Raw genomic sequence first — 26,391 nt, forward strand, 5'->3', positions numbered from 1 at the left:
GCTACACAGGTTCAGTTCCCGAGCCTCTGTTCATTGCTCTCTTATTAGGAGCTCTCCTCCAATCCTACAGCTTCTCCTGCCGAACCAGAAGAGAAGAAATCGTCTGCTGTCCCTGAAAGAGGTGGCCATAAAATAAGACGAAACCGCCATCACTTAGATGACCCTCGTGGAGCCAAGCCCCTGGGATAGGTTAAAGGAGGGTCACCCTAAGGCTACGACAAGGTTTGAGAATAATATGCTTCAAATAGACTGAACATCCTAGAAGGAAATCTCTAGGAAGAGTGGAGAAGACATTCCTAAGAATCTGAGACCAAGAAAAGAATCCTAGAGTCAGAAATAGATATGCAAAGGCCAGAGGGCAAGAGAATGTAGGATAGGTGAAGGACAGGAATGCAACTCAGCCCAGGGCCAAGGGGACAGCTTAGGTCCAGACCCAGAGAGAAGACTAAAATGCACTAAGGAAAGATTGAGAATAGTAATAACTACCAACATTTATTAACCATCTGCTATGTTTCAGGCACTATACTGCTGGGTTCTTAACATATATTATCTTATTTAACCCTTTCAACACTCTAGTAAAAGAGACATTTAAAGAAATCTCCTTGCATTTATTGTTCGTTTGTTTATTCATTTATTTATTCATTGTGCATCTTCCATGTAGCAGACACTGGGCTAGATGCTGAAGATATGTGAGTAAGCAAAAATAGACTTTGTACGTGCTCTCATGGAGACTATAGTCAAGTACAGGAACTGGCAGCTTCTTTTCTGTAAAGGGCCAGAGTAATATTTAGGCTTTTCAAGCCATAAAGTCTGCTCTAACTACTCAGCTCTGCCACTGTAGTACAAAAGTGGCCACAGATCATATCGAAATAAGTGGGCATGGCTGCTTTTCAATAAAACTTTATTTACAAAAACAGGCTGCAGGCCAAAGATGGAGATAGTTTGCTGACCCCTGGTTTAGGAGAAGAGAAACATCAAGCAAACAGTTACACAAATAACAATATTAAGTGCTATCATATAAGTTCCTCATAGTAAAAAAGCCTATGGAGGGATTTTACCTATTCAGAGAGATCAAAGATTTCCTAGAGGGGGTGGGCCTTACATCTAAATCTAGTAATTACTGAAGAGGGAGGCAAGACTATTGCAGACAGAGGACACAGTACGTGCAAAGGCCCTGTGGTAGAAGGGAGCATGACAAACACGAGCTTGAAGAAGATTTATGCAGATGGAGCAGAAAGAGTAAGATCAGGAATTTCCCTGGTGGTGCAGTAGTTAAGAATCCGCCTGCCAATGCAGGGGACAAGGGTTCGATCCCTGGTCTGGGAAGATCCCACACGCCACGGAGCAGCTAAGCCCCTGTGCCACAACTACTGAGCCCGTGCGCCTACAGCCCGTGCTCCACAACAAGAGAAGCCACTGCGATGAGAAGTCTGCACACCGCAACAAAGAGTAGCCCCTGCTCGCTGCAACTAGAGAAAGCCTGCGTGCACCACCAAAAACCCAATGTAGCCAAAAATAAATAAATAGAAGAGTAAGATCAGTGGACATAAGATGAGGCTGAAAAGGCAGGTAGGGGGCAGAACACATAAGATCTTATGGATCTTGTTAGGGAATTAGGTCTCTATTTAAATACAGAAACTGTGGCACAGGAAGTTAAGTAACATGCTCAAGGCTGTATAGCTAGTGAAAGCTGGAGCTAGAAGCATCTGTTTATCTCTAGACCCAACTTCTGTATTCTCTCTATTCACTTTGGCTTCATATATGTTTGCCTAGTGTCTTTACAAATTTCCCTTTATGAAACTCCAAAAGCTCTCAACTAAACTAAAAGGAAAGGGAATTTTGTCCACACTTAGGCTAGAAACTTAGCAAGGCCTCGACATCAGCTGCAAACCAGAGTAAACCCGGTAGAGATGTCCTAGTTACAGAGAAGGAAGTACAAGGATTGGGGATAGCTGTGTATTCTCTTTTCATCTCTGATGTTCATGGAGTCTTATTAAATTGTTCTTTATATTACATGCCAAATAATGGCCTTTAGAATACTGCCAGACTCCTTAAACCAGCTCTGACGTTCCTTCGTGATCTAGCCCCCGCCTACCTCTGCAGTTCTGTCATCACAACCTCGTTTGCCACTCTCCCCTCTGAGAAAATTGGATGACTTGCTCTTCCGTAAAAACTCCACGACTCCTCTTTAATTCCATACAGTTCCTTCCACTGGAAGAGCACATACCTAGCCCTGACCTTTGCCTGGATACTTTCCCTTCTTTAAAAGTCAACCCAGCAATTACTCCTCAGGCCTCCAGTTCTGCAGGTAGCCTTCCTGGCCTCTTCCCCACCTACCCAGAACACCGCGCTCCTCAGCTGTGCTCCCACAGGTCCCTGTGTTAATGGCTAACATCCTAAATCACCGCTTGTGGTCAGCCTTCCCCCACTGGCCTCTGTCTGACAGCAAAGAACTTATCTGATAGGCATTTACCATTTTCTATGTAGAGGTTAACTTGTTTAACTTGCTGTTACTCCACTTGTTTCTGCCTCTTAATTATCCTCATATTTCTCCTTTCGAGTTCTAGGATCAGCAGTTCTCAAAGTGGGATCCCTGGTCTGACAGCATCAGCATCACCTGGGAACTTGCTAGAAATGCAAATTCTCCAGCTTTGCTCCATCTCAGGAATCAGAAACTCTAGAGGGTGGGGTCCAGCAATGTGTGTTTTTAATAAGCCTCCAGGCAGTTCTGATGTGCACTAAGGTCTGAGAACCACTGCCTTGTAGGAAGTTACTGCTCATTAAACTGTTGTTGATTCCCTGAGGATGGTACCCTGTTATTTTCGATCTGGAAAAGAAAAAGAGTGACTGAGGAAATGACAAAGCTTTTATTAGGCTGGTTTTTTAGAGAAGGAATTTTCTGACATGATATTTGTGACTGGTTGAGTGAAGGCTCTCCTTCATATACCTTTAAAAGCGACTGATTCTCCTCTGGTCTGCCTCAGTCTGGCCTGGGTGTGGTCTTGCTGAAGGGCAGGGGTTTGGATGAGATAACCTCACCAGGTGCCTTCCAGTGCTCAGGTTCTCTGCTTCTAGGATATTCCATACACTATGGAAGATACACTGGTTAGGAAGCAGGGTGTTATTGCTAGGGGACTTTGGGCTTTCAACCCACAAGGAAAGTATCTGCTTTTTTTCCACCTCATAAGGTGAGTCTCTGCCAGTCTATAAGAGATGACCAGGACCTTTTGAGAAAGGTAATTGTTTGGTTTTAGGTCATAAAAATGAATCCTTGCTTTGTTTTCAAAGGAACATGCTCTTCATGCAACCTGTACAAACTGAATGACAAGTAGGTGAGGTCCAAGATTGGAAAGATAAAACTCCGTTTGTTGATTTTTGGCCTAGAGCTGAAACAATGGGACAAAGGAGTGGCTTGTTGGAATAAGCCCCATAAAACATAATGATATTGGTCATGTAAACAGAAGAAAATAGGAGAGGCTTAATGAGATAAATTACACCAGTCACCACAGTAGGGATTAAAATATTCTGATAAAGCAAACACTAAAAGGGCCAAAAGAAAGGATAAAGGGAAGAGTGATAACTTCAGACTGGGAAACAATGGCTCCTTCTATCTTGGACTCCTCTGACAAAGAGGAGCTTTCAGAGGCTGCCTCGGCCGACTAGGAGCACCCATTAAGATCCCACTCTTCGTCCAAAAAAAGAAAAAAAAAATCCCCTCTACTCAAACCGCAGGCAGACAAGGCCAACACATTCTTTCCTTCTTTTCTTTTTTCCCCTTCACAATTGCAAAGCAATCCATTTTGCTCTGGAAGTCTGTGAAGGGAATAAAAGCACTCACAGGTTCGCAACTCTGTATTCGCCTTCTCTAGATTTGCTGGTCTGACTTCCAAAGTGTGAATCGGCCGCTGTTCTCCAGCTCAGGGGAAAACAGCCAACTTATTGATGTTTAAGACTGCCGATGTAAAGAACAACAAAAAAAGACTGCCCACATACCTGTATGAATGGCAACTTTTTCATAACTGTTTTCATAAGGACGTTTGAACAACTGAAGTATAGCACAGGGATTCATGCTGTTTAAACTAATAGCACTGCCAGGTCTGGAGTTGATAGTGTACGTTTGTATGGTTATCTTTATTAAAGTGTACATCTCTAACTATGAAGAAATAGAACTTTTTCAAAACTTAGAATGGGTAAACTCTCACTGGCTCACACTTCCATAAACTTCTTGGCAATGGTGATGAGCACAAGGTTGCCAAAAGCCAGTGAGCATTTCAAAGACAATAGAATAATAACAACAACAACCACCAAGCTTACCAGACCCAGCTTCAGGTGAAGAGCTGACAGTACAACTGCTAGAGAGGACTCCATCTGTGCTTTTTCAGGAAAATCCTTCCTGAACGTCAAAACTGAGCCTAGGTGTTTTCAAAATAAACTTTTGTTGGTGGGTTTGGTTGTTTTTAAAAGTAATGTGTATGCATTTGTTATGGAAAATATTAAAAATGCAAAGATATTAAAGAAAAAATTAAAACAGCTTGTGATCACAAAGGCCTACATAAAGTCACATTTTGGCTTATCTCTTTCTAGGCTTTTTTCTGTGCATATATTAAGATGTACACACATACACACATACAAATACACACAAGTATTATCCAATTCAGTATCATAGTATGATATACTACATTCACTATTAGACAGTTACTACTGTGGAACCTATTTATTTTCACTTAACAATTATGAACATTTTCTTGCCAAAAAATTTGAAAGCAAAGGTTGTAAATTGGTAGCCAATAAATAGATGTGATTGGCTCACAGGGTGTTCAACCACATGGAGCTCAGCTGATCCTGTGAGATAGGGCTGTGCTTTCTACTTTACTGCAGTCCCCACTGCTCCCTATTGTGCTCCAACTGAGATTGTCAGTTGCTGTTTATAATTTCACTTAACACTCTTAAAAAAAAAGTGATAGAACTAAGGAAAATGAAATAGTTCTTCTTTTCTCCATGTCTTCACTTTATATCCAGACTACTTCAATCACTTCTATTACTGCCTGGAACCCAAGTTTGGAATCCTTTTACTGAAGCATGCTTTGTAAAGGCTTTTGAAAATATAGCATTATATGACTTCCATAATTTATTGAACCAAATCACTGTTGTTGGGCGTTCAAGTTGTTTCCAGTTTGTTGATATTACCAATAATACTGGAGAGAACATCTTTTTACATAACTGTGAAAGATAAATTCCTAGAAGCAGAATTGCTTTTGAAGGGTAGAAATATTTTCAAATTTTTGGTATATACTTCCAAATGCCTTTCAGAAAAATTGCACCAAATACATTCTACTAACAGTGGAGGACTTTGCTTGTTTCCCTTGACTCTCTAGGCCAGAGCATTACTACACTTTTTGGTACCAGTATTTGCCAATTTGAGGAGTTAAAAATGGTATTTTGGGCATCATACTAAGTGGGATAAGTCAGACAAAGACAATACTGCATGATCTCACTTATATGGGGAATCTGGGAAAAAAAGGCATTTCATTTTTGCTTTAATATGCATTTCATATTCATTTTTTTCATATAATTGACAATTGTATTTCCTTTGGGAATTGCCTGTTTGTGTGTTTGCTCATTTTTCTACTAGGATAGTCATAGTTTCCTGAGTGGATTATATAAGTTTCATATATTAATGATATTACTTTACTTGGTCATCTATGCTACAAGATTTCCCCCTTTCTTTTTTTCCCCCCCATTTCTTATATTAATGTTTGTCATTTTTTTCACCTGCTGAAGTATTTAACATTCATGTGGTTAAACGTGGCAATACTTTGTTTTCTTCCTTTGCTTTTATGCTTACAAAGCCTTCTATCTTGTGATCAGGTAGAATTTTACCCATATGTTCTTCTATTCTTTTATGGCTTCTCTTTTTACATTCATGCTTGTAGTAACTCTTTTGCCCTCTCAGCAACATGGTCCAGGGCTCCGCAGTAAAACACTCTGTTTCTTGGCTCTGTGGACTGTATTATCCAGGGCTACCTCTTACTTCTCTATCTTCTCAGTCTCATAATGGCTCTTTGCATTTTCACAATCTTTTAAATAAGTATTTCTTAGACTGATACGTGCACAAAATGTGATTTGGAGAATACCTTAAAATGCAGTTTGTCCTGCTCCCCGAGGTGGGTCCCAGAAATACGCATGTTCCCAAGCATCTGAGAGAACTTTTCTGCAAAGTGATGTAGGGAACTATTCGGCCCCTATTATCCATTTGCACCATATCTATATTTATACCTATATGTCTACACAGACCTACACATCCACATCTATGCATCCCCCACTGAACATCTCCAGCTGTGTATCTCCCAGCTACCCCAAACTCAAGCCAAAGCAGAATTCACTACCTCTCCACCCAAAACTCTTCATCCTCTGAGCACCATTTTACTTATTGACAGTGAGAGGTCTCCCTGCCCCAGATCGGAATGAGTGATTTCTCCAAGGGGCTGTGTTACCCATCCATGCATAACAGTATTTAGAAACTAAGATCTGGGCACCAGGTATACTTGTAATTATCTTGTCTTACTTTGAACTCTTTCCTCGGACACAGTTCCAACAGTGGGATTATTGGATTAGAGAAGATGAAATATTTTATGGCTCTTGATTCAATATTGACAAAGGTACAGCCAGTCCCTTTGTGGGCTCTGTCGGGACTACATACCTTTGCCTCTCTTACCCCAGCCAGTTAGCATTACCTAACACTGTCCTCCTGATATCAGAAGTTCAGAAAAGGGTTCTGAGGTACAGCTCCTGTCACTGCCCTCTCTACTCCTCCAGGGATCTTTGCTGAAGGGAAGAACAGAAACACCCTGAACAGCCAAATGGGGAAAAAGAACTAGCTGGGCAAGTGACATAACCAGCTCCCATACCTACGCACTTCGAAATCAGTGCGTCTCTGATTCACGTGTAGAGAAAGCTGGGGCCAAGGCCAGGACTCCTAAGCAAGGCTCCCTACCTCTGTTTACCTCATTAGTCTAAGTATCCTCAGAATGCACTGGGAACACTAGCCTGGTGCTTCAGGACGGCAGGAAGCAAAATAGAGAAAGACGGAACATAGTGTCTTACAGTAACGACACCCTTCAATAAATGTGTCCAAGGTTGTCATTTGGAGGGAATGGAGGACGGTGAGGGAGGAGGCCAAGAAGAGAGTAGAAAGGGGGTGGAAATCCAAGGGCAAAAGGGAGTCTCCCAGAGTAACCATTTGTGATGAGAGGGAGGAGAAATCCCCTCTCCTAGAAGCGCTACCAGGCACATTTTCCAACCGTGTCTACTCTCCCTTCCCTGTGGTAAAGCGCACGTTTGCCCACTCAAACTAACTGCACAGGAGACCGAGAAGCCCTGGGAAAGAACAAGCCTTACTACAAGCTGCTTCAATTTCCTTAAGGACTGGAAGTGAAGAAAAAAGGATGCCAGGAAAGAATCAGAGCAGATGTAGTTTATCTTGACAAATCTTGCGCCTGTTCAAAAATGTGCCACTTTTGTGTTGCCGCTACTGTCCGTGAGCTCAAGAGGACTCTCTTCTTCCAGGGCTTTTCTCATGCTCCTGGGTGACAGGAACTCCAACCATTTCCAAACTGGACTTCTCCAGGTCCAGCTCCTTCAGTTAAACCCAGAAGTTAGGACTTAGCTCAAAGGGGTAGTCACTAATCTACCTGAGGGGTGGCAGGCACCCTGCTTAAGGAATGCTGACTGCAGAGCGGCTCTGCCACCCACTAGCTGTGAGATTTGGGGAAAGCTATTAACTCTCTGTGCCTCAGTATTCCCATATGTGAAATGGAGTTGTAATAGAGTTCTCCAGAGAAAAAGAAGCAATAGGATGTACATATATGCAGAGAGAAAGAGAGATGAGGGGAGATTTATTATAGGAATTGGCTCACATGACTGTGGAGGCTGAGAAGCCCCACAATCTGCAGTCTTCAAGCTGGAGAAACAGGGAAGCCAGTGTGTAATTCAGTCGAAGTCCTAAGGCTCTAGAACCAGGAGTGCTGATGTTGGAGGGCAGAAGATGTCTGTCTCAGCTCAAGCAAAGAGCAAATTTGCCCTTCCTCTTTGTTCTATCCATTGAATGATGCCCACCCATGTTGGTGAAGACTATCTTCTTTACTTGGTCTACTGATTCAAATGCTAATCTCTTCCAGAAACACTCCCACAGACACACCCAGAAGTAATGTTTTAACAGCTATCTGGGCATAGTCAAGTTGACACGTAAAATTAACCAGCACAGGAGGTGATAATAGTACCGATTTTAGAATTGTTGTGAAGAATAAATGAATTCATGTATAAAGTACTTAGACCAGTGAACTCAGGAATGACCACCAGAAAATGATGATGATGATAGCGGAGGACTATAAAGGTGCCAAAAGGCATCTTCCTTCAACCTGGCACCTGAAGATCCCCCTCTGATCACTCCTACAGTTTGCAAATGGTCCCAAAATTATGCTTCAGGGGATACGAGTGTTTCAGGATCTGGGCCAAAGTAATTCATCGCTAAAATCGAACAATGACAGCCTTCTCTGTGCCCGTTCTTCACCAACTGAAGATCCAATTAAGTTAATGGATAGAACTTTTACACTTAAGTCTTCACCCTATAAGGTTTTTTTGTTTGTTTATTTGTTTTTGCCATACGCGGGCCTCTCACTGTTGTGGCCTCTCCCATTGCGGAGCACAGGCTCCGGATGCGCAGGCTCAGCGGCCATGGCTCACGGGCCCAGCCGCTCCGCGGCATTTGGGATCTTCCCAGACCGGGGCACGGACCCGTGTCCCCTGCATGGGCAGGCGGACTCTCAACCACTGTGCCACCAGGGAAGCCCCCCTATAAGTTTTTTATACCTTTGGTGCTATGAGTATTTGGAAGGAATTAAGGAGTAGAAAACAAATATTATTGGCAAAGCTCAAAGACAGTTGTCCAGGCCTAGCTCGATAGCCAGATTTTTCATGAAGCTGTATTCATGGCTTTTACTTTAAACTGCATAGCTATGCGCCATTTTCTGCTAGTAAAATTAGTCTTTATTTGTATGAGAGAATGAAATATGTCAGTATTTGGTTGTGCCCTACCAGGAGCATAGCATCAAGGCCCAGTGCCACTTGAAAGAATCTGAGCCCCTCAGTGAGGTATTGAAGACTTCATGATACCATTTCCGGGCACATGGCTCCACTAATTCCTACAGGGCTCATTGAACGTAACACTCATTTGATCCTTAATATGAACTGTCTTAAAGTTTTTTTGTTGTTGTTCATACTCATCATTTAAAGTGTAAGTATATAAAAACAGAGTTGCCATAAGATCCAACAATCCCACTCCTGGGCATATACCCAGACAAAACTATAATTCAAAAAGACAGATGCACTCCTATGTTCATAGCAGTACTAGTTACAATAGCCAAGGCATGGAGACAACCTAAATGTCCATCGACAGATGAATGGATAAAGAAGATGCGGTATATGTGTGTGTGTGTATATGACATGGAATATTACTCAGCCATTAAAAAGAATGAAATAATGCCATTTGCAGCAACATGGATGGATCTAGAGATTGTCATATTGAGTAAAGTTAAGTCAGACAGAGAAAGAGAAATATTGTATGATATCGTTTATACCATATGATATCGCTTATACCGTATGATATCACTTATATGCAGAATCTAAAGAAAAAAGATACAAATGAACTCATTTACAAAACAGAAACAGACTCACAGACTTAGATAACGAACTTATGGTTATCAGGAGGGAAGCTCGTTGGGGAGTGATAAATAGGGAGTTTGGGATTGACATGTACAACTGCTATATTTGAAATGGATAACCAACAAGGACGAAGTAAGCCAGAAAGAGAAAGACATATACCATGTGATATCACTTATATGTGGAATCTAAAACATGACACAAATGAACATACCTACAAAACAAAAACAGACTCGCAGATATAGAGAACAGACTTGTGGTTGCCAAGGGGGAGGCGGAGAGGAGGGAAGGACTCGGAGGTTGGGATTAACAGCTGCAAACTACTATATATAGGATGGATAAACAACAAGGTCCTACTGTATGGCACAGGGAACTATATTCAATATCCTTTGATAAACCATAATGGAAAAGAATGTATATATATATATATATATATATATGTATAACTGAGTCACCTTGTTGTACAGCAAAAATTAAATACAACGTTATAAACCAACTATACTTCAATAAAATTTTAAAAAATGAAGTATAAGTTTGATTTCCCAGCTATACTGTGCGCTCTCTGAAAGAGGAATTAACTTTTATATAGTCCCTGATGTTCTCAAAGCCAGGACAGAACCGTGTTTTTGGTACATCCAAATAAACATATTGGTTCATAACTTGTTACCTGGAATGAATTATGTATCATAACTTTTAATTTCCATTTAATCCCCCCAAATGAAACATGGGGCAGCTAAGTCTTAATGAATTAAAAAAGTAGAAAATGTCCACCTACTGAGGACCAACAGCCCAGGTGAATGATACTATCTAGACGCCTCATGAAAAGGTCTACAAATGGAGCTTCATGAGTAGGGCATTAGTCCCTAAAAGAGTTGCTGTGGCTGGAAAAAAACCCACTTCACCAAAGAAATTCCATTCACTTTAAAGGCTTGCTGGATTGCACAGGATCTGTACTTTTCTGAGTACTAAAGCCAATATTTGAAGAGGCTGTTGCCCTACTGATTCCCTTTTCGTATGGAAGAACTATATAGACCACTGAGCTAAATTCAGTGAAACTAAATCCAGCTTGAGATTCCTACTGGGTATCTGATGAGATTGTAGAACTATGCAGAATCCTTTCAAAACACTTTTCAAGAAGGTGGATGATAGGCTTCACAGGAGGAACATCTTATGCTCTTTTTGCACTAGAAATAAAAAGTTCCCATCATTAACATCTTCCATCCACAACCAACACCCACACCCCTGGCCCTTCCCCCAAACCATGTTGTCTTCCATACTCAACCCAAAAGAATGATGGAAATGAGCATACTTCATTCCTGGAAAGAATTTCATAATTCTAGCCCAGTGTAACTGTAGACCTTCCAGTCCATGCTGGTCCTAATGTCTGCTAATGTATTATTATGTGAACATGTTTATTGAAAAAGAGGTCTGTGTTTCCTGGGATTTGTTTGAAGACACTGGATACGAGTTGACAGACTGCAGATTCTAGATATGCCTCCCATTTGACACTGAAGGAATTCTTACTAAGTAAAATTTAAGGAGAACTAAGTACCACCTTCTCTTCCTTGTGCATTATTCGTTCCTCTTCTCCCCTCCTCCACCACTGGGAGCTCTGCACTGTTCACAGCATAAAAATAGGCTTTGTTCTATCTTCCCAAATAGAACTCCCCCTTAAATGGCTGCGGTCGGGGGAGGGAGCAACAGAGATGTAAAAGCTGGTAGAATTGGTCTCTGTACACAGCAGTGCTAAGCACACTATGCTTTATAAATCATGAGGGTTTTGGATTTTTTTTTTTTTTTAGTCTGATCTGAGTAGCCAAGATTGTTTACCCGATGGTTTAATCATCCTTACTGGAAAAAGCCAAATCTAGAAAGAAAAATCCCTTCTTTTCCTTTCACTCTCCTCATACATGAAGGATTTGTATTTCAATTTTTTTGTCTTTCTAAAGTAGGCCTGATTTCAAACAAAAGATTTCCAATGAAGAAAGACACATAGAAGAGGTCCTAAAGCGACCCTTGGTTGACAGAGAATTGTTGAATTTAAAGATAATTGAGTTTGACTTCTACTGCAGAACAGCAACCCATGGCCATTAGGATTCTTACTTAGGCAGGGCTCATCAGTTCTCACTGAACCTTATTCACAGATTGAGAGGCTGCGGCCATCGCTAATAAAATAGATGATGTGAAAGCAAAGTGGAAGTTCCCAGTTCAAAAAGAATCCTAGGCCAGATCACATTCCTCAAAAGAGTTCAGTTAATATCTAATTGACTGGGCTTCCCTGGTGGTGCAGTGGTTGAGAATCTGCCTGCTAATGCAGGGGACGTGGGTTTGAGCCCTGGTCTGGGAGGATCCCACATGCCGCGGAGCAAGTAGGCCCGTGAGCCACAACTACTGAGCCTGCGCGTCTGGAGCCTGTGCTCCGCAACAAGAGAGGCCGCGATAGTGAGAGGCCCGCGCACCGCGATGAAGAGTGGCCCCCGCTTGCCACAACTAGAGAAAGCCTTCGCACAGAAATGAAGACCCAACACAGCAAAAGTAATTAATTAATAAACTCCTACCCCCCCAAAAAAAATATCTAATTGACTGATTAGATATTATAATTTCTATATGTGTTTCTCAAGGTCTTTCCAACGCACAGCTTCACATTCATTGGGTGAGATGGTGTGGCACTCAAGAAGAGCGTATTTGAGGCATAATTCCATTAACCTCTCACTGATTAGCCACATTTTTCTTATTATATTATCTAAATGGGGAACTCAGGGCATTTAGCCACCCAGAATAACCATTGTATGTTGTTCATTATTTGTTTTCATAGCACTCCCACCCCAAATCGTATTTTCACTTCCAAAAAAGATATATGTACCAGGGGTGTTTTTCCTTGAGTATGAGACAGTCTATGAATGGGAAGACATTCAAGATCCATGGTTCCTGCCTCCAAGAAACACCATGGTGATGTATTTCTTGGGCCCCAGAGTATTGGGCCATGGTTGGACTAGAGTTCCACAGAACACACTTTTAGAATCTGTGCTATCTGATTTTCAAGGATGCATAATAGCAGGGGTGGTAATCCCCCAGCTCCTAGTAACCTAGGGTAGGGCCTTCATCAAGCCCCAGGCAAAAGAGGGAAAGGAACAAGGTTCTCAGGATCAAGCACTGAGTGAAGTAGGATACTGTGTTATCTCAGCTTATCTCTTTCAGTCCATGCAACCACCTTGAGAGACCTGTGCTGTTTTCCTGGTTTTATAGGTGAGAAAACTGATGCTCAGAGAGGGGAGTAGTTTGCCCAAGGTCATACAGTAAGAGGCAGATAGCGATTCCATTTCAGGACCCTCTGTTTCTGAGTCTGGTACTCTTTTTGTTAAAACACTCTAGGCTTGGGGTGGGATGGGGCAGGAAGGAGGATGAGGGATGCCATGGGATGTGGGTGATAGGATGGGGATCCTGAGAGCGGAGATGGAAACTTGAGGCAGAAAAGGGCCAGCAGAGAAGGGAGTGACAAAAGAATTATGCAGGAAGTTCTCTGAAGAGCTTCGAATCCTATTGATCTGGAACTCTGCAGCGGCATTTAAGGTAGGGATTATGAGTTATCATTGCCAAAAATGTAAAGGAAGGAACAATCTGTCCTAATGTTATTGAGTAGACTTGTGTCACCATTTTGCATGAATATGGTTTTGGGGTTAATGGCTTTCCATAAGCTGAAGTAGTTAATAATCAAATTGAAAAATTCTATAGCTGTAATGGTTCACTTTAGGTGTCAACTTGACTGGGCTAAGGGATGCTCAGAGAGCTGACAAAGCAGTCTGGGTGTGTCCGTGAGGGTGCTTCTGGAAGTAAGCATTTGATTCAGTAGACTAAGTCAAGATCACCATCACCAATGCGGGTAGGCATCATCCAATCCATTGGGGGCCTCAAACAGAGAAAAAGGAGGAAGGGCGAGCTCTCCTCTCTTCTTGAGCTGGGATGTCAAGCTCCTGGTTCCCTAGCCTTCGGACTCTGGGACTTACACAAGTAGCCCCTTGGTTCTCAGGTCTTCAGACTCAAACTGAATTGTACCACTGGCTTTCCTGGTTCTCTGACTTACAGATGGCAGATTCACGGCCTCCATAACTGCATTGGTCGATTCCTTTAATAAATCTCTTCTCTTTCTCTCCTATTGGTTCTGTTCCTCTGGAGAACACTGACTAGTACAATAACATAATTTAAAGTAATGTTTTAAAATTGTGTTGCTACCTGTGTATATGACCCCTGTGTATGTGAAAGAGAGAGAACTGAACTGAGGCTTTTAAAATGTATTTCTTAGTATGGTTCATGGCCAAAGATACTCAAAATCCATTGATTTTAAGAGGGTTTTGGAGGATAGAAACAATCCATTTACATTCAACAGGTCAAATGTTTCCAAACATATTATCAGGACCCAGACTACACGTCTACCATTACCAGGACATCCCAAAGCGTCATTAATCACAGAACTCTATATATCCCCCTGCTTTTTTTATTTTTTAAAAGTGTAATATTTGCAACATTGTGAATCAGGACAGTTGCTTTACCGTCCTAGTTGAAATTAAATTTGCTGTCTCTAGCATTCCTCTGCTTCAGCTGGCTACTGAGCCCATCTTTTCTTGATGAACTGTAACTTGGTGTATGGATCAGGTGCTGCCAGAAAGCACACAACTGAAGGTGGCTGCATTTCTCTGCTGGCAGACACAGTTCTAGAGCCCCCAGGGAGCTCTGTCTGCAGGAATATATATTCTTAAATTATCAACCTCACCTCCAAAGTACTAAGAAAGCCTACGAAGCTTGTGAGCAAAATACGTATGTGTTTTTCTATCAATAGATCAATGAGGGATTTGAGGAGAGAATAAGAAATGGCACTCTGAAGGGTAACTAGTACTCGCTGTGGCCAGTGGCTGATAGTGAGTTCTCCAGAATACCAGGGTTCAAAACCCAGCTCTCCTACAAGTGACTCTGGGCCTCAGGTTTCTGGTCAGTAAAATAGGGATGGTAATAGAAATGCCTTGAGGGTCAAATGAGGTAATACAAACAATAAAGCACTTAGAACAGCGCCTGAGGCTGAGGCGTACTAAGTGCTCAATAAACAAACAATGGTATGCAGGAAATGAATAGGATAAGAATCCACTGTAAAACTGGTACATAACCAAAAAAAGGAATCCTACTGACTTTAAAAAAATAATTGGTAACATTACACATAAAATTTATCATCTTAACCATTTTGAAATGCACAGTTCAGTGTCATTAAGTACATTCACACTGTTGTAGTGCCATCACCACCATCCATCCACAGAACTCTATCCATCTTGCAAAACTAAAACTCTGTACCTGTTAAGCAATAACTCCCCACCCTTTCCTCTCTCCAGCCCCTGACAACCTCAGTTCTCTTTTCTGTCTATGAATTTGCCTACTCTAGGTACCTCATATAAGTAGAATCATGAAGTATTTGTCTTTTTGTATCTGGCTTATTTCACTAGCATAAAGTCCTCCATGTTGTAGTGTGTGTCAGAATTTCCTTCCTTTTTAAGGTCCACTGATTGACTACTTATTTTTTATACAATTTTATAAAGCTTATATTCCATTTACAATTATTACAAAGTATTGGCTATTCCCTGTGTTGTAAAATATGTCCTTGAGCCTTTCTTATACCCAATGGTTTATACCTGCCACTCCTTCCACCCCATCTACCTACTGTTAACCACTAGTTTGTTCTCTGTATCTGTGAGTTTGCTTCTTTTTTGTTATATTCACTAGTTTGTTGTATTTTTTAGATTCCACATATAAGTGATAGCATACAGTATCTGTCTTTCTCTGTGACTTATTTCACTTAGCATAATACCCTCCAAGTCCATCCATGTTTCTGCCAATGGCAAAATTTGTTCTTTCTTATGAAGGTCCATTGACTTTTTAACCTACCAATTTTTTAAAGTTTTCAGAAATTAAAGATATAAATATGCTGATGCCCCCACTCAACAGCAAAGGCAAATAACTTCTTGAAAAACTTCCTGGAGTTACCTGGAGATACCCATATCCATAGGAATGCTAATTAGAAACCAGTTTTCTTAAGAAAGGTATTATTCCTTGAGGCAGGCTGTTTACATTAATCAACATTTCTCTAATACTTGTCAATGTTCCGTAACACTTTTTCAAGTGCCAATTGTATCTTGCCAGTTCTTTTGAAGTGTGGAGACTGCCAATGGGGGAAACCAGAATGGTAACTCTGTCCCCATGGGGCTTTTTCTGTCAGGGTGAGAGTTATTTTTATCTTTTTCATTTTACATAAGCATTGCTTATGTGGATGGTGGCTAGATATATTGGACACTGTGTTAAAAGTACTGGTTTTCCTATATTTTCATATTTGCCTCCCTTTAATGCACTCAAGTTTTTCACTGGAAGTTGTGAATTTAATCTGTTCACGCACAGACTGGAATCTGCTTACCATTGTCACAGAATGTTTCCTTTCAGTCAACATAATGGTGAGAGGAAAAACAAAATCATGCTAAATAGCCATGATTAAAGAGAAAAAATTGATGGACGGGGCATTCCAACTGTCAACCCTCAGATTATACCTTGTCACTTTTCACAACTTTTTGGAAAACTGTTTATTTGCACATCAGAAATATGTGCCTCTGTGATTCTAGATGTTCATAATATCAGCATCCAAGATGTAGTGCTATTTTCATTTCTTTACAAGATTAATATTTAAAGCTTAGTACACAGAGCAATAATCTGTTTCAGCATTATATTTTAAAATAGTAAGGAAATTTCCAAATCAAACTAACAATTTATAAATTTCATTTCTGGGTTCAAGTGATGAAAAGGTGAGGAGAACAACTATTTATAATGGGAATTAAGAAACTGAAATAAAATTTGCTACTACCTTATTCTTAATATGTAAGCAGTTGTTTATTTTATAGTAGATTTTCTGGTGATTCAGAGCTTGATGGTCCACAGGACGATGCATTAGAGGATTGCTAATGTAATGTCCTAATTTAGTTAAAGATTTCCGTTGTATGTTAATTGATAACTAAGGGACATTTGAGACTGCAGGAAAAAACAAACAAAAATAAAATATCATACATAAGACAACAACTAAAAGATCCAGAGAAAAACACCAGGTAATACTTTGGGTGTTAGTACAATAGGTTTAGCATGATCCGGGGAAAGAAAGAAAAAGATTGCCAATTTTTTCGTACTCTTTAAAAGTAGAAACATCATAAGCCAACCTTTTTATTTATTTATTTATTGGCTGAGTTGGGTCTTTGTTGCTGCGCGCGGGCTTTCTCTAGTTGCAGCGAGGGGGGCTACTCTTCGTTGTGGTGTGTGGGCTTCTCATTGCGGTGGCTTCTCTTGTTGCGGAGCATGGGCTCTAGGCGTGCGTGCTCAGTAGTTGTGGCTCGTGGGCTCTAGAGCGCAGGCTCAGTAGCTGTGGCGCAAGGGCTTAGTTGCTCTGCGGCATGTGGGATCTTCCCGGACCAGGGCTCGAACCCATGTCCCCTTGCATTGGCAGGCGGATTCTTAACCACTGTGCCACCAGAGAAGCCCATAAGCCAATCTTTTAACTACGAAGGGAATTACCATTAACATATGAAGAAAAAGATGTAGACAATGAACCTAAAATGGCTTTCCACTTTTTATCATGAAAAATTTCAAACATACAGAAATGTTGAAAGGATAGTAAAATGAATAGCTGTAGATTCTATCCCTAAATTCTATAACTGTAGACTTTTTTCAGATTTGCTTTCTCTTTTTCCACACTTTTTTCCTGCAGTTGCAGACATCATTTGATGTTGCATGTAACACCATGCATCCTCTCAGAACATCCTCTGACACGACCACAATTCTCACATTAAAAAAAAAAATTAGCCATAATTCCGTATTATCTAATATCCAGTCCACATTAAAACTGCCCAAGAACATCTTTTATAGTTGCTGGGCTTTTTTGAACCAGGAGCCAATAAAGATTCAGACATTGCATTTTCATCATATGTCTTTGTTTTTAGGGAACAGTCCTTCCCCAATTTTTTTTTCTCCTTCTCACGACGCTGACTTTTTAAAGAGCCCAGGCCAGTCGTCTTGTGAAATGTTCCAACATTCTGTAATTATGTCACTTGGCTTGTTCATCTAGGTCTAGACTTAGCATGCTAGAAGCCATGGAGGTATCTGGAATATTCACTTGCTTTCTAGCCCCTTTGTCATCTCCAGAGTTCACCTGCCTTCAACCGTGAGGGGCACCAAGTGATCAGAGATTAGCTGAACTCAGCTTTAACCCTTCAGAGAAATTGCTAGCTTCAGGAAGAAAAGTTATTTAAATAATACTGCCAAAAGCAAAGGCTTTTAAGGCCAGAGGAAAGGTGCCCCTGTTTAAGGTTGGTTTCCTAGCAAGTCCAAGGCCTGCAGCAAGGTGGGTAATTTTAGAGGGTATTAAGTGGCCAGGGTTTGCTCTATTATGCGAATATGTAGGAAGGAGCCGTCAAAGGTACTTCCTTTAACTACTTGTTCTTTTGTCTACCAAATGCCCTTCAGCTTCTGTTGAGCTAAATGCTAAACCGAAAGGATTAAAAAAAAAAAAAGTGTATTATCCCAACTTTTACCAGTCCACATTAACAAATTAACACGTGTGCCATCCATGGGCAAGAGATGTAAGCAGGCCTGGAAGGGGCGGTGAGATGTAGAGGAGCATTTGTATCTGCACCTCTAGGAGGACTTCTAAACACAGGCTATTTTGGACCTACACCTCTGTAGAAGTTCAGACTTACATAAACAAAATTCGCCCCAGCTGAGGTGGTGTTCTTCCGCAGGCCAAGTGTTTTTAAAAACATGACTGGCCAGTTAAGAAGTTTATCCGCCTGGTGCCTCAAATTCTCAGTTTATTTGAACACCGTGTGAACGGCTAATCTCTGACAAGTTTTGGGGCTTCAACAAGGTAAACAAATGGGTGGGCTGTGAAAGTAAACACTGCATTTCCTCCCAGTCTCATCCTCCTCTCCAAAATTACACGCCTTCACTCCTTTCGCGAGCCCCAGCCTCCCCCTTCCAAAGCTTGGTCTCTTGTACCCTGTAAAAGTACTGAAATTGCAAAGGAGACATTTTCAATTATAAGTACTACAGTAATGAATTCAAGTACACTCGTTTATCATAAAGGGCTTTCCCATCTGTCTCTAAAGTATACTTTAAAAGGCTGTGTATTTGATAACATTAGCACCAAACATCTTAGACATGTTAATGTTCAGCATTTTAGATGTTTGCTCCCCCAACCCCCAAAGACAGCATTGTGGTGGTTCCAGAAAGAGCACATTTATCTCTGGGTTTGGGAGTGCCTGTGTGGTCTCTTCCTAATTTATTTGCACTCCAGTCCTCAGGGATAGCATCGCAATCCCCCTAGGCAAAAAGAGATTAGGGAACTGGGCTGTCTGCTTCTCCCCACCCTGACAGAGAAAGGAAAACAACTTCCCCAAGTCCCACAAGTTCTCTGGCCACTGTACAAATTGTTCCTGAGCATGGAGGGTTTCCAAAAGCCCTAATTAGCAACTCACAGCAAACATTTCTTTGCATTAGCTAATGATGCGGCTACACTTGTAAGCAAACAGAACCAACATATCTAATCAATGCTGAAAAACCAACCAAATGCCTATTAAACATCTGGATGTAATTTTCTAGTTAGAACAAAATGAAAACATATGCAGGTTCCTTTGATCTGCGTCTTAACAAAGAAATTGTTGATAAAAAAAGCATACTGGTCAGTCAATGTGTCATTTTCATAAAGTCTGCTCGTTTCTCTTCAAATGCTCCCAGTTTAATTTAGTTGGTTTCCTGCAATCTCTAATTTTACCATATTGTGTGAAACCGCAAGAGATTCTTTGGATGTGATTTTATTTGAGGTTTTACTGTTGCATGGATCTGCTACTGACTTTTTTTTTTCTTTCTTCTTTGCTTTCTCCCCTCCACCCACCATGCCCATCCTGCCCTTTTCTTTGGTAAAGTGGTGAGGGGGAAAAAAGGTTTTAAAGCAATGCTCGGAAGATTTCTTCTGGACCCTACATTCTTAGGTTTAAGAACACTTCCAGTTAAAAAAAACAAGTCAGGGGCTTCCCTGGTGGCGCAGTGGTTGAGAGTCCGCCTGCCCATGCAGGGGACACGGGTTCGTGCCCCGGTCCGGGAAGATCCCACATGCCGCGGAGCGGCTGGGCCCGTGAGCCATAGCCGCTGAGCCTGCGCGTCCGGAGCCTGTGCTCCGCAACGGGAGAGGCCACAGCAGTTAGAGGCCCGCGTACCGCAAAAAAAACAAAACAAAACAAAACAAGTCAAATGAGGAAATGTATAACAGCTGAAAGGAAGAGAAAATGACAAAAGTGATCTTTTAAAAATGTGCATAATTATTTATTTCAAATAAAACAGTAATAGATTTAAAAGATGCATAATTTCTATGATCAGCATTCATAATTTTTCCCATTGTGTCTAGCGCCTATACTATAGATAGGACCTAGTTTTTGTAATCACTTATACTATTGGTGAGTTGAAAATTTGATAACTCAGCAACAAATGAATGGAAATATACTCATATATGCATCGATGATAAAATAAATAATCTGGCAATCTTTTTGTTTCTTTTGCAGAGGATAAAGAGGGAACTTTTTTCAGAGACAATTTCCTATGGACAAGGGGTACTTAATATTATTTCATGTAAAAAACATCATCAACATATGAATATGTTAAAGGTAAAGAAGATTGTGGTTAACAGACTTTAAACAACAGACCAAAATTATAGATTTTGTGAGTAGGACTATTTTCCTTTAAAAAGGCTGTAGGCAATCTGCACATATATTATTTATTTAAAACATAAGATTAAAGCTACTTGATTGTTTAAACAGCATCATTTGTAATGCAGTTTGATGAGAGTTTTGTAGTATAATTATTACAGCATGACAATCACATAGAAAACATGACCTTGAAAAAGGGCCCAGCCTCCTGTCTTAAGGAGGATGTGCTGTAAGAGAAAGAAGCCATCAAAAATCGACCATCTTCATGCAAACAATTAAAGGCCTTCCAATTTTCAAATCAGAACTCTTTCTTTTCTCCAGACACTACATCATAAGTAAATCAGAAAGCCTGGTGATTCAAACTCTACTGGTAATGAAGCACTAGTTAAAAGAGAATTTCTAAGTTTTACCCTTGGCAAACTAGGAAATATGGTAAGTAGACATGTTTGCTGTGAACAGTTATATTAGAGAACATTTAAAAACAATGTGTTAGAACTGATTTTGAAGGGGATGGGGAGGGGAGAGAAAAAGAAGTAGCAACAGTTTTGTTCCTGTTCTAACTTCTCTACTTAAAGTTAAGTACCAGCGTGTGCCAGTAAATCAAAGTGAAGCTTGGGTAAGCCAGAGAACAGTCTCAGTTGCCCTAGTTGTCCCAGCATGCACAGGCATATTTGTGGCACCTAAGCACTTTCTGTACAATCCTGGAGCTGATTATGGGATGAACCAACCACAGACTGGTATAGGTGGCCCATTCATTACATGATTTCAAGGCACACAGGTTGCCAACGGGCAAAGCTTAGTTGCCCATGGCAGTATGGTTCAGAAAGTTCTGTATGTGGAGCAAGCCTGTTCTCATCATCACCAAGTTTAGCCGAGAAAAGGGGCAGTGCTTCCTTCCTATTCATTTCTCATGTCAGCAAAATGAATAATAGAACCCCTCCCTTACCCCACTTAATGAGCCACAATGCTGAACTTGTTTGAGAATTACTATGGTGTTGTACAGACTGGCTAAAATCACTCCTTTAATTTTTCATTTCTATTGATATTTGGGATTGATCCAATTATAGACAAATCAATATCATACATATTTAAGAACTCCACCAGTGAAATGTATTATCTAAAATGATTCTTCTAATATTTCAAGAAAAAGATCTCTGTAAAAGCAAATCTTCGAATAAATTGTATTTCTGTTTAAATAAATGCGTTCCCATAACTCTCTTGAAAGTAAAATAATGGTAACACGGAGGCCATTAACACCAAAAACTTAGTATGTTCCAACATAAGATGAATGCTTGTCAAGGATGTGTCTTTCTCATGGAAGAATTCACCACCATTTGGCTAAAACAGCATTATTCACGTACCAATCATGTGGAAATAGCTCAACTGAACTGCTCTTTAAACTCAAGTATAAATGCGACAATATTGAAGGTTTTCTGTGGGATGTACTTAGAAAAACAGACAAAAACTGGAGATTGACGCAGTATGCCTTGTTTATTTAAAATCTCAAAATCCTTTTAAAGTCAAGTTCCACCTCATAAGAATTTTTTCCACGTCCTTTACCCAACGCTTCCCATTCAGCTCCTTACACATTTCTGCCGGGGAGGGGGGTACCACCCGAACTATGGGGATGGGGTGGGCAGGACAGGTTTTTCAGGTCTCAGTGCTGTTTATCCCACTGTCTCCCTTTGTTTCTAGTAATTGGAAACAGACTCGTGGTCATGTCGCTGAGAGGCCCCTAAAACTCTCAGCAGCCCTCTACTTCCCAACACAACGAAATCAGGACTATCAAGAGAAGGACCCGAGATTTCGCGCCGCGGGCAAAACAACGCATCTGTGACTGGGACGCGTGTGCCTTACCCTGGCAGCACCGCGGGTATCCTTCCCGCCAAACCAAGTCAGGCCAATCTTTTTGCAAAGTGGTTTGAAATACTCCAATAAAAACCAATTCCTACCACCTTGGGTGCAAAAGGGGGCGTGGGCATCAGAAGCCTAGTCTTAAGCCGCTGGTGTACGTACGCCAGCCAATGAGTTGCCCATTATGCATTTTCCACAAAGTGCACAGTCCACTCCTCGTGAGTCCGCGAAAAGGCAGCTCAAGGAAAAACAATCCTCAGAGAAATTTTTGAATGTGACCTCACTTTCAAGAGTAGCATCAAACAAGGGGCCAGCTTCGAAAGACGCGTTTGGCTCGAACCAGCAAAAAGCACCCACTCTCCCTCATTAGAAACTACGCGGTTAGTCTCTGAGTTACTTTCACTGAGATCTGAGGATTTTCGTTAAAGGGAAAGTGAACAAGTGGCAGGATTTTTGCACACTCGAGCCCCCAGGTTTCGCGGCTGCACACTCGCGGGTCCCTCCCGCTCGCGCGCTCCCGCGCGCTCCCTCGCGCTCCCTCGGCTGTCCCACGTTACTTTGATTGACAGCCCAGCCCCGCCGCTCTCCTTCTCACCGACCTTCCCATCTACAGTGCCAATCTCCGCGTCTCCCTGCTTCCCATTGGCTGGTTTCGGCGTCCCGCGGCTCCTCCAGGAACAGTTCCTCACCGAGCCCGGGAGGACGCGGCTGGCGGAGGAGGGGTGGGGGTGGACGGGAGGGGAGACGGGGGAGATGGCGGAGATGGAAGCGAGCGGGGTGGGAGAGGAGGGGGGAGGGGGAGACAGTCCGTTCGGTGCCGCGCTGCCATAGGCTCTGAGGAGGCGTTGCGTCAGCAACCCACGTTGGGCACGGCGCACGCGATTGGCTGACGCGGGCCTTCCCGCTCCCCCCTCCACCAGAGCGGGCCCACGTCCCCCGCCGGCTCGGCGCTCGCGCCCCCCGCCCGCGCGGGGCTGGGCGGGGCCGGCGCTGGTTAGCTCCGGAGTGTGAAACCGCGTGTTAATGTAACCGGCGCGAGAGGCGCGGGCGGCGGCGGCGGCGGCGGCGGCGAGAGCGGCGGCTGCAGGAGCAGCAGCGGCGGCGGCGGCGGGTACCCTGTGCCCCGCGTCCCCGAGGCAGCCGACTGCGCCACCCCCACCTTCGCACGGCCGGGCGGGACCCGCGCCACCAACCCGGACCTCCGGTGGCCCTCGGCGACTTAACCCCCGCCGCGAATACTCCGGACTCGCCCGCGGAGTTTGCCCGCCGGGGAGGGAGGCCGAGCGGTGGAGAGCACTCTTGGACTTTTCCCCACCATCTCTTGGATGTCGTTCCCCGGGTCGTGAGAGAACTTTGCAGTGGGCTGGAGCGCCCTTTGCGGAGAGGCGGACGAAGAGAAGGAAAGAAAGGGGGTCGACAGAGAGGCTCGGAGGAAAGGTCCGGAGCGGTCGCGCCGGCCGTGCAGGACGAGTGCGCGCGGGCCGCGGCGCCCGGATGCGCCCAGGGCTCGAGGAGCAGCGAGAGGCTGCGGGACTGCCCTCCGCGGAGTAGCCCAGGAGGGTTAGGAGGGTTTGTGCAACTGCGGAGAATACCGAGAGCCGGCCGCACTGGGCGTGCCAAGCCGCCTCCCGGCGCGCCCTCCTCACTTTCTCCGCCTCATCGTCATCCCGCGCTCCTCGGCTCGGATTAAGGCTGCGGAGCGCCGGGCGCGGAGCCTCTGCTGCGGCCGGGACCTCGCACCCCGCTGCCTCCAGGGAGCCCGCGGGTGCCTGGTTGTGGGCGCTGCCCGGACCCGCGGCGGTCAGCCCTGTACACCGTCACGTTTGTTTGTGTGGGGTTAGCCCGGAGCGCCGCGCCACCTGCACCTCGCCGGCGGCCGGCGCCGCGGGGAAAACCCGGAAAAGAGGCGGACCCGGAGAATAGCGAAGGAGAGCAGCCCGCCTGGATTTGTTTGCCCGGGACGGCTGCGGCGCACGCGGATCGCCGAGGGGAGCGCGGCGGGGGTCACCGCGCCCCCACCTCCCAGCACGGGCGGCCGAGGCCCGCGGATTGGAGCGTAGCCCTTGCGCCCTCTTCCCGAGTGCCGGCGGCGCCCCGCAGGTTTTTGGTGTAGCCGGGCCCGGGTTGCCCCGTGATGTGGCCCTGAGCGCGGGAGCCCGCACCAGCGGGATCAGGAGCGGCCCGGCGCCGAGTGGCCTGTACGCCCCGCCGAGCGCGCCTGCGTGCGTGGCCAGCGCGCTACCCGCTTTTGCCTGGCTTCCCGGCTTAATTTTCCTCGGCGAGATTAAAGTTGGAAATTGAGCGGAGAATTGAGTTGCCCGGGAACAGAGCCGCGGCCGCCGCCAGAGCGATGTTCCCGCAGAGCCGGCACCCGGTGAGGCGCGGTCGGGTGGCTGAATAGGGAGCAGGGTAGTGGGGGTGGGTGGGTGCTATTGCTTTGGGTGAGGAGGTGGGTGGCTGCTGCATTTTGGCGGAGACCCTGGCTTCCAGGGGTGCTAGGCTTGGGAGGTCCCGGGCCCTCCCCTCCTGTGGTGGGGAGTGGACTGAAACTCAATTTCCCCCCTTTGCTCTGGGCTCCCTCCTACTTGACGTCTAGACTGGGCGGGCGGGGCGCTCGGGGAGACTGGGGTTTCTCCTGCGGCCACATCCTCTCCCTTCCCCGAGGCGGGTAGGGCGCCCCCCCTTTGTTTTTCGTCTCGCCTATTTACATGTCAATGCGGCCCCCGTTCCGGCGCGCCTGGAGGTGGCCCCGGCGACACTGGAAACGAGGAGCGTAAGGGGGTTTTCTCCTCTGGTGCCCGGGGTCATTATCGCCCCGGTGAGGCAGAGGGCGGCGGTGTCGACGACAATCTGGCCAGGTCCTCCCCGTTCGCCGCCGGGGAGCCCCTGTCCCTTCAGCCAGGTGACCCGGGCGCGCTTACCGCGCGACCCGCCCTGGAGGCTGGAAGAGGCTCCAAGCCTATTTAGAAGCTTGGGATCTGGGAGGGTCCACCTTCCCTCTCCCCAAAGTGAAGTGCAAACTCGAGTTTGGGGCTCTGTTTTCCTCCACTTCTAACTTTATTTTTTATGTCCCACCCACTCTTTCGTTCTCTGACTTCTCTATCCAACCGCCCTCATATCCGTCCCTCGGTCCCCCTCGCTGGTCGTCCCTAGACGCCGCACCAGGCTGCAGGCCAGCCCTTCAAGTTCACTATCCCGGAGTCCCTGGACCGGATTAAAGAGGAATTTCAGTTCCTGCAGGCGCAGTATCACAGGTGCGTGTCCGGCCGCGCCCGTTGAGCGGTTGCCCCGGCAGCTCCGTGCCCCTGGTGGTGGCGGCGGCTGTACTTAGTACTTGCGTCCAGGCGGTGGCGTGTGGAGTCGCAGTTAAGACCTGTCATTCACGTTGCCCCCTTTCCCGGCTCTTCCCGGGCCGCCTCTTCTCTTGTCTCCACCTCCTCCCATTGTTTCCCTTTTGCCCGTTTGCTTGTGTTCCAGGGAGCCTTTTTTCGTGTATTTAGGAGTTGCATGAGAACTGTCAATATTTGCACTTCATTTATTTATTTTGCAACAGGCTGAGCTGAAACCTTGGTTCAGTCGATGCCCCAGTTCAGGAGTACAGGTTCAGGGAGGCAAGGCGGGTGTTGAAATCACTGTTGGCCATACTAGAATTGAGTTCTTTGAGGCAAAGTCCATTATGGAGGGTAGATGCTTTCAGTTGTGCCCATCATTAGCGGTGGTGGGGGTGGGGTGGGGTGGATGTGTGTAGGGGGAAGCCCACCTGCTTTGGCTTCATTCTGGATTGGTTTGGGTAGGACAGGGCTTGGAGTCACATTTATAGCCGTCTCAGCTTTAGCGTCTTCATGTAATGAGAGCTGCTTCAGAAAATTTATAAATGTAAACTATTTGTAAAGCACCCTGTCCATAGTGGACTTTCTAGAAATGTTAGTTTCTTCCCCTGTTTCTATTAAGTCTTAGCTGATTAGAGCGAAGAAATAACTGTGTAATGACAGTTTTTATTTTTTGTCACACTTGAAAAACACAGATGCTTGGGTGTGAATTTTCTTATTTT

At 44.2% G+C, this 26,391-nt stretch overlaps 2 protein-coding genes across 7 annotated transcripts in view; one reads left to right on the forward strand and one right to left on the reverse strand.

The window, feature by feature from the left end:
• The window catches only part of LOC132522859 (spermatogenesis-associated protein 31D4-like), a 205,999-nt gene extending 182,920 nt beyond the window's left edge, over nucleotides 1-23,079 (reverse strand). For 3 of the 4 annotated variants that reach the window (XR_009541358.1, XR_009541357.1, XR_009541356.1), the window contains exon 1: nucleotides 22,940-23,079. The gene's annotated coding sequence lies outside the window, so the exon portion shown is untranslated. The remainder of the gene's footprint in view (nucleotides 1-22,939) is intronic. The other variant, XM_060153415.1, reaches the window with a different exon arrangement.
• Nucleotides 23,080-24,571: 1,492 nt separating this feature from the next.
• Nucleotides 24,572-26,391, forward strand: part of LOC132523570 (transducin-like enhancer protein 1) — an 89,220-nt gene continuing 87,400 nt past the window's right edge. For all 3 annotated transcript variants that reach the window (XM_060154943.1, XM_060154944.1, XM_060154945.1), the window contains exons 1-2: nucleotides 24,572-24,714; nucleotides 25,494-25,594. In XM_060154943.1, coding sequence (XP_060010926.1) covers nucleotides 24,691-24,714; nucleotides 25,494-25,594 — 125 coding nt within the window. In that variant the 5' untranslated portion in view covers nucleotides 24,572-24,690. The remainder of the gene's footprint in view (nucleotides 24,715-25,493; nucleotides 25,595-26,391) is intronic.

This window comes from Lagenorhynchus albirostris, chromosome 7 (assembly GCF_949774975.1).
Source record: "Lagenorhynchus albirostris chromosome 7, mLagAlb1.1, whole genome shotgun sequence".
Taxonomy (NCBI): domain Eukaryota; kingdom Metazoa; phylum Chordata; class Mammalia; order Artiodactyla; family Delphinidae; genus Lagenorhynchus; species Lagenorhynchus albirostris.